The sequence below is a fragment of the Nomia melanderi genome, chromosome 12 (genome assembly GCF_051020985.1).
Source record: "Nomia melanderi isolate GNS246 chromosome 12, iyNomMela1, whole genome shotgun sequence".
Classification (NCBI taxonomy): Eukaryota; Metazoa; Arthropoda; class Insecta; order Hymenoptera; family Halictidae; genus Nomia; species Nomia melanderi.
This window is the reverse complement of record NC_135010.1, coordinates 1978936-1995396: the sequence shown is the minus strand read 5'-3', so window position 1 is coordinate 1995396 and position 16461 is coordinate 1978936. Positions and strand designations below refer to the sequence as shown.

Here is a 16461-nt window from a genome sequence, read left to right as displayed (position 1 = left end):
TAGTTATAAAAAACACAAAGAAGTGTAAGAAATTCATTGTGACTGCACGATGCTCAACACGAGAGTGAAGAGAAACTAAAGAAGCTCTTTAAAAAAAATTTTAAACCTGCGGGTTGCCCTCATGTTTTACCGTGTGAAAGTGTGTTCCTTAGATACCACTAAAAATATGTTAATTATAGCAATCTAAGCTTCCTCATTAGGATATGTGGGTATCTGCTATAAAATGTTTCACATGCGGAAATGAGTATCTTTGTTTATTAACAATTAATTTATTATTATAAAAGTACCAATACAAATATTTGAAGTCATTTATAAATAAATATATATATATATTACAGACACAAATGATTGTTTGGTATTTAATTAATTTATTTAGAATATCAGGTAATATCATATCAACTTTCAAAATTGGCGGTTATGATAATGCATTGCGCACGCAGTTGGTTATTATTCCGCCATAGAAGATATATTCGCTTTTAGATACAGGTCAAATTTTCTCAAAAAATGACCGATATAGTTGAAGATAATATGAAATTGGATGAAAACGCTTCTGACTTAGGCTTTGCAACTCCAGAAAAACAAGAAGCTCGTGCATATCTGCGCGAACGATTTCTGCGAGTGGTTACTGGAATTGTTGGTATGACACCTTTCTTTTATTTAGTCTTATTTCTTTTTACTTTAGACATTATATGGTAAAAGTATGCTGTGTAGTACAAATTTATCATTATTCATTGGTTTCTGTTAAATGAATTCAATTAACCGTAAAATTATTTAAACATGGCGCCATCATCAAAGTATAGTTTCTGTGTACAATTTTAATAAAGAAAAATCGAATTGAATTGAATGTTTGTATATAAAAGTAGTAAAATACAATAACCCTGTTTGAAGCTATAATATATGCAATGAAATCTTTAATGAACTGTGTTTTAAGAGTTTAACAATTTTATCAAAAATTAGTTATGCATTACAAGTTGAATTATACATGTTACAGGTAAAGAAGCAGAATTTTATTTACATGAAAACACTCGTGTATGTGCCGAGTTTCGAGGTTGTGATATAGATTGCTTAGAAGTTTATGTACGTAATCTAGAAACACCATTAGGAAAGATTCCAGAAGCAGTTCTAAGAGCAAATGACATTATTCATATGGATGTGAAAGACATTGACGCTGCAGTATAATGTGTTTAATGAGAGGTATGTAATAATGTTACTTCTATTTTACATAAGAAATAAATTGTTATTTTGTAATGCATTTTAATAATAACTTATACAAATATTTATGTACAATTAATAGTTTAAGATCGTCGCATATTTAACATTGTATTTATTTCTGAAATTATACGTCGTAAGTGATCAATGATTTCCTTAAGATGTCTATTCTTTAATACCACTTGCTGAAAAGAATAAATACAATTTTACAACATATCAAATTTAATAATTCATTTTCTGTTTTGCATTTTAAATCATAACTCACCTCCATGACTTCTTTGCTATCTTCACAAGCAACTCTATAAGCCTCAGAAGTTTTTCTCTCATCAGATTTCATATCCCACTCTTCTTTTAATGGGATTAAGCTTTCTATGTGTGTGTATTCCATACCCTGTAGTTGACAGTTTTCATTGCATTTTTCATAAATCAGTCTTAAACGTTTGAATAATAATTTTAATGTTCTTAGTTGTTCCTGTACTTTATTCTTTTTCTCATTAGCTAAGCTTGCTCCTTGAGCCATGCCTAAAATTGTGACATTTATTAATAAATATGATCAAAAATAAGCTGTGGAAGACGCATTAAGTCAATTTCTATGTACCATTTGGTGGTTGTAAAAGTTTTAATGTTTGAAACACTTCTAAAGTACGGCTGACAATATCTTGAACAGTTTCTTGTCCAAATCTACATAAACTGGCAGTGTTAAATTCCTTAGTTTGTTGTTGTTGTGGTGGTGGCTGTGTAGGAGGCACAGGTGTTTGCGGTGTAGTAGCTTGATTATTTGCTTGATTATTTTGCTGTACCATAGCAGCTTGTTGTTGCTGTTGTAATTGTAATTGTTGTTGTTGCATCTGCTGCATTTGTTGTTGCATTGCAACAGATTGTTGTTGTTGCTGTTGTTGCGCTAATACCTGTTGAGCACTAGGCATACCCATCGCATTTGTACCTACACCACCGACACCGCCTACGCCGACTCCTACACCAACTCCAAATTGTTGAGGACTCACCATACCTAAACAAATTTTAATTACTCAACTTTACATATCATTTTCTTTTTTTCGAGTATAAATATACTCACCACCTTGTTGTGGCCCCATCAAACCAGATACCATTTGTCCTCCACCAAATTGTGTTCTCATTGCAGATTGCTGTACATTAGGAAACCCAGAAGGGAAAGGATGTTGCTGGCCCGCCATATTGTTTAAATTTTACAACTCTTTTACATTTATTAACATATGATAGCACAGGAAAGATTCATCAGCAAAATTAGAAAATTTTGAGGTTAAGTATCATTCTAATATTGTACGTTCAACTTTTCGGAATCCGAAAAACCAATTGTCATGAGATTTAATTTATTTTCACTAGTAAGTATAAAGGTAAAAAGACATTTATTAAAATGTTGACAAAATGTAAAAATTGTATCCTTGACACATGTGAAGTTGTAATCAATAATTTCTAGTAGAATATAATTTCACTTCTTATTTGAGGTTACACAGAAAATTCACCATCCTGCCATTAACAAAAGTGTAGCACGAAATATGCATATTTTCTTCGATTACGTGCAATATAAAGTGCACGTCTCACATATTACGTTACAAGTTGTTGACATCACATTGCGCACGTGTGTCGCGCTAGTAGCGTCCCCACATCATTTTACCGGCTTCTATTCGCATTAAACTGTTTTAAAATTAAAAAAAGTTTAGTAAGCAACGTCAATATTTACTGTAATACTAATTTTTCTTAAATGCCGAATTTTGAGTATCATACAAAATTCTCAAAATGCAGTTCCGCTTAGTTTGGAACGATACAACGCGAGGGCAGTAGTCTTCAGGTTCACTCACAGAAGCAATATAATATGGTATTATTATTAACGTATCAATGTTTTTGTATGTAATCATAATATATATAGAATAAACATTCATATTTTAATAACAAACTAAATTAATTTAACTTCCTTTTCCCTGTTTAATTCTGGTTTCTTTTCTAAAAATGAAACCTTTTGTAAACTAAATATTAATTTCATCAAATTTATTAAAATGTTCAATTCAGTACTGTTTATTTAAAAATATTCTCCACATGTTTATTGTTTCTGTTACATTGAATTTATTTATTATTTTCGTGAACCATAATATCATAAAGCCTTATACATATAATTATAATAATAATATAAATTTAAAATAAATGTATACTTTCTCGATAATTTTAATTGTGCATAAAAGACAGTTTCCTCTACTAAAATTATGAAAGTGTACGCTTCGCTTCGTTACGGATCAATCGTAACAGGAAAACATCTCTTACAGCACAGGATCAAAGTCAAAGTGAAATTCTTTAAGAGATAGGTCAGAATTTGACGGTGTTCGAACGGTACCTAAACAGGAGATAAGATCAGCGCACACGAAATGACCAGTATAGCCAGAACGGGCCAATCTTCTGTCCCCATGCACCTTGCTCGTCTGTGCGCTCACAGGAACATTGTTTTTTCCGTCGCAGTCAGTGTCCATCACGCTGTTGCGAGGACTGCTGTGGGCGAGAACCAGTCGCTCTACATAAGAAACGGTACCTGAACGAAGGGCAACGTGGAAAGTTGTTCATCCTTGTTACAATGCTTTGCGAACGATTTCTCTTCGTCATAACGTTGACGCGTGTTGTTTCGTTCTGCGGGGGTAGAACAATACAAGATCAAATACTTACATTTGATTTTCTAAGTAATAAATCAAAACCGACAGATGTACTTGTGAACGAAAGTTACAAATCCATGGTAATTGGCCATGACCAATTTACAAATAAAACAGTGAACAGTGATATTTCATCAAAATATACCAGTGAAAAGAAACAAACGGCATTGAACGGAAATAGTCACGTCCATGAGACATGCCCTTTCAAAAGTAACATAGAATGTTCAATTTTGTTGTCTTTGTCAAAAATAGCGAAAGTCGATGTGGCTGTTCCAGATCAAACTAGTCGTGGTATGAAAACAACAGCTTTTCATAGCACTTGGAAAGATGCCGAAAAATTAAATCTCAATAAAAAACTAAAAGGGAATGAAGGAGCACATTTCGTTGGACAACAACATTTCGAGACTGTTTCGAAGAAACAAATGAAATCGCTGAACGTCCACTGTCGCGCGATCCACGAAGTTTACATACCAGAAGCCAAACAAAACCTGCCAGCTTTTGCTTGTAAATTTGGAAGTAATACTTTTATTTTGACGAGTACGAGATTTCTCCAAGATCGTCGTTTAAATTTAGATATAAATGTCAATGAAGATATTTTTAAAAATGTGAAACGTGCTCGAAAGATTTCCAGAGGCAACAAACTGAGAGTGCTACCAGCTTTACTAGTTTTAAATGTCCCCAACAACGATTACAGAATAGAGGCGCGGGATTTTACTTCTGACGAAAGAAAAGTCGATTCGGATGAAAAGAACTGATAAGAAATCACCGGAACGCACTAGTCAGAAAATCCTATTGCGAAGGAAGTTTGGGTACCCAGTGATAACATTGAGTTCATTATCTTTCGTTTGCTAAACGAGATATACAAACAATGTAATTGTATTTACGTCATCCGTTGTAATGTTTATAACTGAATAAATTAGTTTTCTCGATTTTAACAAATCGTCAAACATTTTATTTAAATTCAATTCTTAATAAATTACATGCTTAAAATTGTAATACCGTATTATATTTGAGAAACGTTACAGTGCAATAATATATATTCTACGTATATAATAATACTTTATATAGAATAATATCAATAACTTATAATAAAGTAATTTGACTCTTAATACTTGGCAATCAAAAATTAACTCGTACGATCTACTAAACAAGTATGTATCACAAAATTCTAGAGCATTCGTATTGCTATAAATAAGTTTCACTATAGACAGAATATTTGCTTATTTTGATTTCTCTTCTAAAAATTGATTCTCCGTCCGCTCCATTTCTAGTTGATGCAATGTTTCTGGTGGAGCAGTCATTTTTTGAACGTTCGATAATACGCTCGGAAGCGGTAGCTCTTTCGTAGGCAATTTTTCATCTACAATTGTAATCACAGGAATGTCTTCTTTTGTGGAAGATTGTGAGATGTCCTTAATTAAAGGAGGATTCGGCTCGGTCAGCCTATCGACGATAACTTCATCTGCTTTCACAACTGAATTATGGGTTGGTGGGTTATCCTCTTTACTCAGTTGCTCTGAAGACAGCTCAGGGAGGCTTAATTTGAATCCGTGTTTTTCCGCTTGTTCCTTTATTTCAATTTGAGCTTTTTTTGGAAAGTCTTTTTGTTCTTTTGTTACTGGAACGACCTTAACAGTAAAACGAAAATTTCAGATGTAAGTTTGGTTTTAATTTTATTATTTTGGTGTTATGTTGATTTGTGAAAATCTGTGGTAATTTGGTTTCGATTATTAAAAAATTTGGAAGCTTAAAACTTTTTTTTTCTTCATTATTTAATGTCGCATCGATTACTTGCTTATTAGCGACATAAAAATAAAACCTTTTTCAATTAATTGCTTGCCTTATAATATCAAGACCGACTTATAGTAGCGATTTCATAATTTTAAAAATACAAATATTATTCATTTATTTTAAATATAAATCAAATATTTTGAAAAATAAAAATATTAAATTGATATAGATAAATTAAAAATTTTAATGAATATGGAAATCATTTATTTTGTATCAAATTATAATACCTATTTAAGCAGTCTTTGTAAATACAGTATAAGAGAGGTTGTAAATAAAGTGGTTAAACAACCAAAAAATACGAAAACTAGACATCCACGGTTAGTAAGTATAAAAGTATTAAGAAATAAAGCATTTTTGTATTGCATGAATAGTTGCTACATCTATGAACACATTATTTGTTATTATTTTAAAATTTCAAGGAGCAAAATATCATTGTTCGATTAATTATAATACTTGGTATAACTATAAATATAATTGGTCTGACGATTCTTAGAAGATGGGGTAATTTAGAACTCCAAATTTTCGAAGGAATAGAATATTTTGTTTTAAATAAAATTAACAGAGTTCAATAGTCGAATAAGGGTAATAAATGGACAATTTTTTAAAACATTTTAAGTATGAATGAACGACTTCAATGTGCTGTTTACTAATTGAAGTTATTTAGTTAAATTTTACTTCTACAAATTTTCGATAGATTTTGAAAGTGCAATAATTAGAAAAAACAAATATATTTTTCAGTAGTTACAAAATATTATTTATAGTCTTTTAATACCAATAAGATTAAACAATTTGTAATGCATTCGACAAAAAGTTAATATTAAAAAATAACACTAGTTTAAAAATGCATTAAAAAAATTGACTTGTACAGTTTTGGTTTACTGAAAAATAATATAATATATCTGAATGTAAGCAAGCGGCAGTGAATATATTTCGCTTATATAAAATCTTGTGGCAGACTTTATACATAACTCTTGCCATTCTTGTCGCTCATAAGTCATGTGTATCATTCAGCAAAGATCAGTGAAGTACTGTGTATACTTGACAAAGAAATAGCATGAAATACTTTTGGAAATTATTTAACTACATACAGAACAAATATTTGCAAAATGGACGTTTCTTCATGTGACAGCAAACGATGAAAGGTAATTTTTCAGTACTAAAAAAAATGATTTAGGAAAATCATTAGACGCCCGTACAATTGAACATGACTTGGCTATTATGTCATGATTTCACGTAATTTGCAAGAACCTGTTGCAATAAATGTTTATGACTTTTATGATAGATGGCCAGATATAATAACGGAAAACACGAGAGGTATGTCTTATTCAGTCGTATTCATAAACGACGCACCTTATTTAGAAATTTCATTGCATTTACTAAGATAAGATTGCATTACAAGTATATCATACTTAATAAAAATTACCATAACATAGAATTTCAAATTTTGTTATTTACTAAGTTTAATGAAATCTGTATGATTGTATCCGGAAAGAAATAGTGAATATCCACAGAATACCGATTTTACCATAATTTAGAAATTGAATACACTTCAGCATCCAAGTCATTTATTAATTCTTTAAATAATATTCCTTTAGATTATTAATATTTTCGAAGATATTCACTATATGACGTTTCATTCAACAAATTTCAAGCAACTGTCTTCTTTTTAGCGTTGTTAATGAAATTACAGAGATGTGTATCATAAATTTATGCAAAATATTTACCGCGAAGTGTCAATTTACTGCTATTAATACGGTATGATATAATGACTTAAAAGGACAATCGATTTGATGAATCACCGATCTCATCTTCAGATTAGCTATTGTATGCGAACATCTATTGAAAAAATATACATATACAGAATCTACGAACCATGTATATTTAGCTTGGTGATGGTGTTTCTTGGAACTGTCACGCTGATTATTGTTGGTGTGCGTACAATCGCCGTGACATACCATTCATTCTTGTCAGTAAAAACATTTTAGGTGTTAACGCGAGACTTTCGGAATTAGTCAATTCGACGAATTTCAAGTTTCGCACTTAATATTATAGAAATTATAAATATAATTTTTTAGTGAATCGTTTAATCGTACCAACAAAATTTATTTATCGGGTAGAAAAATGTTTAAGGAAGAAGTTATTTGGCATTAAGAGTGGAAATTACGGTTGACGAAAATACGGTTAGTTTGATTGACACCGAATAGCTTTCTATATTTAATAACTATAACTATAACTATATATATATATTCTTTTATTTTTAAAAATAAAGATAAAACTGTTTTTCATTTGAAACATATTCTCCTTCATTGTGTACCTATAAATTGTCTATCTACACATTATAATTACTTTAAAAAGAATTCTGTGTGTTTATCTTTATTTTTAAAAATAAAAGAAATACATATAAAAAACCACATTATTTATGGGATGACCCAATATACATGTGATGAAGAATATAATCAGTGTCCTTAAATCTAATGTTAAATATTTAAAACGTCGAATCAAAAGGTTACTTCAAATTAACGAATGAAAATATTTACCTTTTTTACTGTATTCGCGGTTGCTTCGAGTTTTAACGGTTCTTCTTTGGCAGCCTTTTTCGTTGGCTCTTTACTTTTCTCGTCTTCCGCGGGGAAATTGTTCTCCGCTTTTCTAACGCGTATAGCCTCTACATTGTTTTTATTTGCTTCCTCTTCCTCTAAACTAATATCTGTGGGACCGTTAACATTAGCTAAGTTGGTGGCCTGTAATGCAATGTCCAAATACTTAATTCACTATGAAAGAAATTTATTCTAAAATTTTGAAATATTGTACTTATCCACCCGGTTAAGTTTATCGCGATAAATATAATATTTTAACACGTTCGCTACCAGTGTCACGTATTTGTAACGATCAGCATTTCATATTTTGTCGAAGGAAGAGTAAATTATATCTAATGTTGCAACGCATAGTGCAATGTGCACGAAGTCGAGGACATTTCTTTTCTTAAATATTATTTGTATTTTGTAAAGACGATATATTTTATGTAATAAAATATTGTAATCATGAAAGCTGCTATTGAAATAAATGCTCGTAGTAAACGGGTTAAAAATACCAGGTGTTACGTAGAATGGCAAGATGTTAGCTGAATGAAATTACTATTAACACTAGAACTACTGTGCCAGTCAAAATGACAGGTTTCGGTTTTCTTATTTCGCAATTATTGATATGTTAAAAATATTCAATATGCTAAATGATTTGGAAAATAAATAGTTTCACTTCAATATTGTAATGAATATCTGAAGAAACCGAGAAAAATCTATTGTTACCATTTTCATAAGGATTACATATCAATCGTATTAAATACTCGATAGTTTTAGTGTTAACGATCAGTGAAATCCTTTTATGAACAAATATGTAGTCATAAAGTTCTTTGAGCAATAATTCTTCAACGATTTATATTGATATTGCTATTTTCAAATAATGTCCAACACTTCGTTGCCAGTAATTATGGTGAAGATAAATAGTTTACAATGTTTCGTTATACTTTAAATTAAAATATGACAAATTACCTTTAATAAGTTCGGTTCTTCGTGAAACGCTTCCGCTAACGCGGGATTTATTTCTTCTAAAGGCTGATCCCCATGTCTTATATACACTGGAATATAACCTGGGATGCTAGGTAATATTTGAAGTGGATAAGAATCTACAACATATTTGAATTCAATCACAAATATGTTGAAATTTATTACGAATAAGTATGTGAACCGTTTAAACTTTTATTCGATAAACGAAAACAATCTTTAATTCTAAATACACCTAATTCTGATTTTTCACGATAGAATCGTTCCGTGAAAAAAATATACTGTACCTATGAAAAAATAAAAATTGGTTACAGACCTAAGAAATCAGCCAAATAATACAATAATTTTATGAAAATTCATGTCAGAACTTGACTGATCATGTTTAATCAAACCAAATTGTGTGGAGAAAATAAATTATGTTCTAATTTGTGTTAAATCAAACAAAGAAAATAATTCGTGTTGAGCCAAAATTGCGTAAAAACAGAATTCGGTGTACATATTTCCAGAATTATTTAATTGATAATTCGATATCAATTCTTATTCATGCAAAGAAATATTTGGTTAACGAAAAGGAAAATAAATGACTAAAGTAGCTTCCTACTTTTAAATTTAATAAATTAAGGAGACATCACTGTTTGAAAATTTTTAGAAGTTCTCGTTATACACGTTTGTTAATCGATATTTTAGAAACAATAGAAAGCATTCCAGTAGAAATTCTGTGAAATGATTCAAATTTGATCGAGTTCGTTGGTTCGTTCAAAACTTTAAATGGGATTTTGGTGAAAATATTGTTTTCTTCACTGTAAGTATGTAACCCCAAATTTCATTTAACCAATGCACTTCAAATAAGATTTTATATATGTTAATGGTACTTTTTCTTAATCAATCATAATTTTTAAGTTATAATGATAAAAAGTAACTTTTTTTTTAAACTTAATTGTTCCTTTATCAACTTATCATTACTTTAATTTTGAAAAATGATTCAGGTTACACGTAACTGTTAATATATTAATAAAAAGAAACTTTATGTCTATTTCGATGTATTTGTGTCAAATATGGCATCCACTGTGTAACCATCTAAAATTAAAGTTTTCCTTTACACATAATTTTTGAAAAAAGTTGTTTTGAACTCAAATATTTTATTTAAATATATTAAACTACTATATCAGTACAGTAGTATAGTAAATAATTTTTTATTGGTTCATTCCATTGAAAAAAGTCTAAATAATGTACCTACTCCGCGTTGCTCAGGAGAAGAGCACTGAAAGGAATTTTCCAAAGAAACGCATTCTCCAAACAGTTATGCCCCTTTAATTTAAAAAAATATTTGTATGCCATTTTCCAATTACAGAACTCACAATAACAATAAGTAACAGCAAAAAATAGTGAATAATTTAATAAGCGACTCATGATTAACATAATAAGCTATTAAAATAATAGTACAGATGAGTAAGTGACTTAAATTCTCATCTAAACTATCAGCGTCTATATCGTTCACATTAAGGTATCTTATACTTCAGTTGCAACATTAATCATAAAAAAAATATCACACGATAATACCTATTGACATTATAATTCAATAAATAAATTTGCATCTCATTCGATCGAACAAATTTCAGAAATAATGATGTAATTAATATTCTACACACATTTCCCTCCTACCGCCTATTGCGTTCGCATACTTGCTTTCCGTGATAGCAATGTTCCCATAAACGCGGAAGTATTATTCATCGAAAATCAATCACAAATATTCCCAATCGCACACAAACAGTTTTGAGGGGAATGCTGTTTCCACAATGTAACACTTGCCCCGGCGGTGATTAATGAACACCATGTAGATTTTGAATCACGCTCAGTTACGCGGGAGTTTCGAATATTCCTGTTACTCACGGACATAACCAATAGCGAGAGATATTAGGAACACAAGATGGTAGACCCTGGTACCACACAGCATCTCAGCAGCCTGCATCTTTGAACGGTACTGAGCCCCCGGACCGCGGGGCTTCCTCCTTTATATGTGCAGTCCCCTCTACCCTTCGGTCTCTACTCTCTACCACGAAGAGGTCCCTCGGGGTTAACGACGTTCCGTTAATATCGCAACAAAAACTCAAATCTTCCTTTACTTTCGGCAATCGAAACCGTGGCTATTAGGATACCCTTTTTTCTTGGAAACTAACCGGTAATTTAGCTGCACCAACTTTCATCCTGTTTCCAGGATTCAGCATGGACGATGGAACTATTCATTTTTGTACTTAAAGTGACCACCCAGGAACACCGAATGCTTTTAAAACATGCATTTAACTTAATAAACGATTGAAGATCGTTTTCGTCCTTTTGGACACGACCTTTAGGCATCGTGCGCTTCGAACAAAAGAAGCATTCTTATATTTGACGGATATAAGTATAAATATACTCAAAGTTTAAAACACTTTAATTTATTATTCTCTTATTTCTCTCATTTATACGTTTATAAATCAATTATAAATAAATAAATATGAATAAATAGTTATTTAAAATGATTATAAATAAATTATATTTTTGGGAAATAATAATGACACAAAATGTTTTATGCATTATCATATGAAAACATATTTTGTAATACATATTTTCGAAAATTTGAATTATCTATTTCGTTTACGTTTCGGTTAAGGTGATAGATTTTTAAATCTAGTAACATCAGAAACAATAAATCTCGATATAATTATATTTCTAAAGAAGTTGTTATATTTATGATAAATTTATATATTTCAATTGTACAATTAAAAATGCAAATGAATTTCTCACATTAATAATCAATTTAACTAACAATTACTAGTAACAGATATATCTACTATACTACTTCAGTTTTTTTAATATACTGAATACCACTATCAACCATAAAATCGATTTAGAAATTTTGGATTTGTTTATTATTTATAAAGCCACCTTTACCAAATACTATTGAGTTTATATACTTTAACAATTTCATAAGGATTAATGTTTCTACCCATTTGTTTCCACTAATGTAACATTTTATTCCTATAAATGACGTTTCAATTAATACTAAATAAAAATCCTTGACTTTAGAAGTATGTAAATTATTCGTTTATGCCTAATATTTACTGTATAAACATCTAAATCCAAATTTAAGGCTCCCAATTTAAACATACTATTAAATGCAAGATGATTGATGGTTTCAATTACTTCACTATACGCGTACCTGCACAATGAAATTAGAGGCATATGGTAATTAATCAAATACTGTAATATATATTTAATGTAACTTGCATTATTTGTCTAGCTTTGTCTGTTGCATTAGCAAAGATTGCGTATCTTATAATTTTGCAAATCAATTCTTGATGACTACACAACAGTGCACATTGTATAATATTATAATAAATATTGTAAACTCTGGGAAAATGACCAGGTTTACGTATCAGTGCATAATTATTCATATTAACCTTTCTAAAGCACTATCATTGCATAAAGTATTGGCGAGTTTGAATACAACAGAAAATGAAATTTCGCATAAAAAAACTCATTACTAAAACTTGTGAATTTTACTATAGCAAAAATATATACAAGGATTAAAATTGATTTCATGCGTCATGCATGATTTCAAAAATCCCTCTTCGTAAACCGAAGAAAGTAGGTCGGAAGTGTAATATAACGAGTATTATTTTTTAAATTCCACTTTTTTCTTAACATAAAAGGAAAGCTTTTTATTCGGGTGTTACCTGTTCAATTCCATTTAATTTACCGGTGCTCAAAAATCAAGTGAAGAATATAATTCAAAGTGAAATTAAAGAAGGTCCCTCGTCCATGAACGGCACGCCACTGTAAGAACAGATTCGTTCTCTTCGCACAGGTAATCATACACCGTCAGGTTGCGAGAGATCTTCGACCTTGAATCTTCTTCTTCCTGATCGTTCATGTGAGTTCGATTCGAAGAGCGTCAGTGTGTAAATTTTACGAATTGAAGGCCAGTTTTATATTTGCTTGATAAAGACAGATAAATCGTAATATTAGTTTTTCTCAATGAAATTTATATATAATGTTTACAAATATTGAATGGATTACAGTCACATTCTATAGTCTTTCAAATAAATTATGGTCACATTCTACAGTCTTTAAAATAAAGGAATGGTTGCAGATAGCATGGTATATAAAATATTTACTCCTGATTAATATTTGCACGCACCTTTGTTTGAATAGCTAATAATAAGTACATGGTACATTCGTGTACATTAGTTTATAATATTTAACAAATTAAATTTTCTAATTCGTGTTTGACGTAGTGAAACTCTTCTTAAAAGAAATAAATCTTTATTAACTTCTCATTGTTTGGATTAATATTTGAAAGTATAAAATTATCTCTTTAAAAAATAAAATTTTGTCTTAGTATGGCATGCTATTTGGTATGTATTTATTATAGTAAAACAATAAGTGATTCAATAAAAGGAGAAATTCCGGTAAATATTAAATATTTGTTCTTCACTTTTGTTGCTTATGTTTTACGGCTATAAAGTTAGTAGCTCTGCGATACTGTTAACAGTACTGCATATACTTACTTCAATATTTCCCAAACAAACGTCTGTGCATTCATAATTTAAATCATATTTTTGTAATCATTACCAAAATTATAAGATATCGGTGGCTATTCTGAAAACAGTAGCGATGTCAATGATAGTTAAATTATGGTAAAAATAACAAATATATTTATAAAGTCTAAAAACTAAAGTAATTTTTGTGAATATGTTGTGAAAACGTGATTTATAGTTTTTGACTAAACAAATGTTTTATTTATTATTTTAACCATAATTTTTTAACATTAAGTGCAAATTATTAGGACGATATGTTCACGAAATGTGTTCATTTGTTTACAAGAATACTATTTATACTTACATTGTACACTTTAAATTACATACATAAATTGGACATTTATTCGTAAAAATAATTAAATTATGAATCTCTAAGTTTCCTTGACTAAATATTTCGTGCAATTATTGTATGTCCACTTAACTAATTTCGGTCCAGTTATTTTATAATGTGTTTATCCTGAAAAATACAATTTACTGAGCATCTTATATTTTTGATACATTATTAACTTTGAAGTAATTGCGAATTTATTACAAATAAATATTTATTTATCCCTAAATATCGCTTTATCCCTGTATCTCATGCTTTTAAATACTCTGAATGAATAAAACTTATAAATTAAAGCGTAACTTACTATAGAGAACTAAATTAACCAGCTTTTAGTAAATATTCAACGAAAGTTCAATCGAGCACATATCAAGTTACAATTTAAAAATTAAAAATATTATTTTGTTAATAAGAATACTGTAATACTCAATACAGCTTAGAAACTTACGTAACGGTAACGAGAACCTGCATCGGTCTTTTCTTTTTTTACAAAACTGGTCTCGTTTGTTTACATTACGGTAGTTTCGATACGTGCAGCCGATGCGAACTATGAAAAATTAAATGAAATATGTGGTCGGCTTAAGACCATTAAGTATTATGTTAAATTACACAATTTTAAAAATGCAAATTATTTCCAAACACAATCGAAATCGGATTAACCCGAATGTAAATTTTTTTACAGATACCATAGCACGCGGAGAAATAAATCTCTGTTCAATTTTGATGTAGTTTTATTGTTAAGAATAAAACCCCTGGGGCCAATGATGTATCCTGGATGAAAGGTCAGGATCACCGCATAGCACAAGGATTCACGTGTTCTTCTTAAATGAGATCTTTCCACTGCATCGCAACGACTAACACGTATGGAGACATCTGTTTGATGTTGTTATGATACAACACGAGATTTAACTCTTATCACTCCAAGAACATCGCAGCACGATTGCCAGTTGCTCCAAATAAATTTTGTTAATATTAAACCTGCCAGATGGCTCAAAATAACCTATTCCTAATGTCTTCTCTTTGAAATTATTCAAAAGATAACAGATGTTTCTCTGAGAAATTATTAGAGAAATTGATGTAACAATGCTCAAACTGAACTGAAAATCAATTAAAGTCTGAACAGCCGCACTCTTGGAGTTTCTATAGAGGAATTTCAAAAAGCGGATTTAACTGCTCGGTTTTAGTGTTAACTTCGGAGAGGAAATTCAATTGTAAATGTTGGATAAACATAAAATAATATCAAAAAATAGGAAATTAACAGTAGTACTACGGAACATTTAATACGATTGATATGTAATCCCTATAAAAATTGTAACAATAGATTATTTTCAGTTTCTTCAGACATTTATTATAGTATTCAACTGAACTATTTATTTTTCAAGATCATTTCGAATATTCAATGCTTCGAAGATATCAGTAATTGCGAAACGAAAAAAATCAATCATTTTGCCTGATACAGTAGTTCTAGTGTTAATTTTAGTGTTAATTGTATCCGTGCTTGGCAGTGAGCCTGCCGGTTGAAGTGATAAGGGCTAACGTGTTTGCTACCTGCGTCATACGTAACTGGTCCACAGGAGTATTTAACCTGTTAACTGCATTTGTCGAGTATACACGTCATCATAAAGCTTGACATGATACTAATTCTGTCAGTAATGAATTCTTTATTTTCACAGATAAACATGTAATTCTTCTTTGTTTTGCTTTGGATTTTCATTAAAATATACCCTAAATGTATTCGACATGCGCTTGACGGGTACACGCTTTATTTCTTGATTTTAATGCGCGCAAAACGAGAGATTTTTTAAACTAAATTCAATAGTTAACAGGTTAAAATATGGACGAAATGATTCACCTGATAAGAGCATTCTACCTCAGATGTACAATATATTGTTCGATTCCAATGAAATTTATACACGTGATCCATATGTATGTCGTGTGCATCACACATACAATAATTTTTGAATATTTATTATTCTGGAGATTCTGTGTCCATTTCCATTGTTTATCATATTTGAAACACTTCCGTGGACTGGTGTATACTTATAACGAACATAGTTCTGTATTTCTTATGAAGAAAACCAGATTAATTATATGTGTATTTTTATTCAAAATTGTAAAACAGTGCAACAATTAAGTTTTCACGTTATATAAAGTTGTGATGCTAATATTTAATAAAATACTCTGCCTGTAAAAACTTTAACCGAAATGAATGAACTAATTGCAAATGTTTAGTGCTACATATTATATAAGGTATAGCAAAAAACGTTTATTATATCGTTGTTTCTCGGAATAAATTTATATGTTTTGTTATGGATTGTTAACTT

At 30.2% G+C, this 16461-nt stretch overlaps 4 protein-coding genes and 1 long non-coding RNA gene across 5 annotated transcripts; 2 read left to right on the top strand and 3 right to left on the bottom strand.

Moving 5' to 3' along the window:
- Positions 1-427: 427 nt before the first annotated feature.
- On the top strand, positions 428-2499 carry LOC116426357 (gem-associated protein 7). Its single transcript, XM_031975190.2, has 3 exons — positions 428-637; positions 992-1194; positions 2351-2499. The coding sequence occupies exons 1-2, from the start codon at positions 505-507 to the stop codon at positions 1177-1179; spliced, it is 321 nt and encodes a 106-aa protein (XP_031831050.1). The 5' UTR covers positions 428-504; the 3' UTR covers positions 1180-1194; positions 2351-2499.
- Positions 1220-2434, bottom strand: LOC116426169 (mediator of RNA polymerase II transcription subunit 30). Its single transcript, XM_031974761.2, has 4 exons — positions 2285-2434; positions 1808-2218; positions 1475-1731; positions 1220-1394 (listed from the first exon to the last, which is right to left on the bottom strand). The coding sequence occupies exons 1-4, from the start codon at positions 2400-2402 to the stop codon at positions 1296-1298; spliced, it is 885 nt and encodes a 294-aa protein (XP_031830621.1). The 5' UTR covers positions 2403-2434; the 3' UTR covers positions 1220-1295.
- A 797-nt stretch (positions 2500-3296) lies between the features above and the next one.
- LOC116426170 (uncharacterized) lies at positions 3297-4813 on the top strand. Its single transcript, XM_031974762.2, has one exon. It carries the CDS (start codon positions 3809-3811, stop codon positions 4634-4636), a length of 828 nt encoding a protein of 275 aa, XP_031830622.1. The 5' UTR covers positions 3297-3808; the 3' UTR covers positions 4637-4813.
- A 52-nt stretch (positions 4814-4865) lies between these two features.
- Positions 4866-11291, bottom strand: LOC116426171 (uncharacterized). The gene is made up of 4 exons (XM_031974763.2): positions 11123-11291; positions 9221-9354; positions 8210-8413; positions 4866-5509 (listed from the first exon to the last, which is right to left on the bottom strand). The coding sequence occupies exons 1-4, from the start codon at positions 11199-11201 to the stop codon at positions 5102-5104; spliced, it is 825 nt and encodes a 274-aa protein (XP_031830623.2). The 5' UTR covers positions 11202-11291; the 3' UTR covers positions 4866-5101.
- A 1188-nt stretch (positions 11292-12479) lies between these two features.
- Positions 12480-16126, bottom strand: LOC143175129 (uncharacterized). The gene is made up of 3 exons (XR_012999786.1): positions 16008-16126; positions 14117-14269; positions 12480-13209 (listed from the first exon to the last, which is right to left on the bottom strand). It is a non-coding gene; the product is annotated as an uncharacterized LOC143175129 (long non-coding RNA).
- Between the last annotated feature and the right edge of the window lie 335 nt (positions 16127-16461).

Excerpts from the sequence above, each read along its gene's own strand:
- LOC116426357 (XM_031975190.2), top strand. The coding sequence starts at position 505 with ATGACCGATATAGTTGAAGATAATATGAAATTGGATGAAAACGCTTCT. Across the intron at positions 638-991 it reads AGTGGTTACTGGAATTGTTG|GTAAAGAAGCAGAATTTTAT; the intron begins GTATGACACCTT and ends TACATGTTACAG.
- LOC116426169 (XM_031974761.2), bottom strand. The coding sequence starts at position 2,402 with ATGGCGGGCCAGCAACATCCTTTCCCTTCTGGGTTTCCTAATGTACAG. Across the intron at positions 1,732-1,807 it reads ACTTTTACAACCACCAAATG|GCATGGCTCAAGGAGCAAGC; the intron begins GTACATAGAAAT and ends TCACAATTTTAG. Across the intron at positions 1,395-1,474 it reads ATAGCAAAGAAGTCATGGAG|CAAGTGGTATTAAAGAATAG; the intron begins GTGAGTTATGAT and ends TATTCTTTTCAG.
- LOC116426170 (XM_031974762.2), top strand. The coding sequence starts at position 3,809 with ATGCTTTGCGAACGATTTCTCTTCGTCATAACGTTGACGCGTGTTGTT.
- LOC116426171 (XM_031974763.2), bottom strand. The coding sequence starts at position 11,201 with ATGCAGGCTGCTGAGATGCTGTGTGGTACCAGGGTCTACCATCTTGTG. Across the intron at positions 9,355-11,122 it reads TCTCGCTATTGGTTATGTCC|ATTCTTATCCACTTCAAATA; the intron begins GTGAGTAACAGG and ends AATATGTTGTAG. Across the intron at positions 5,510-8,209 it reads CCGCGAATACAGTAAAAAAG|GTCGTTCCAGTAACAAAAGA; the intron begins GTAAATATTTTC and ends TTTACTGTTAAG.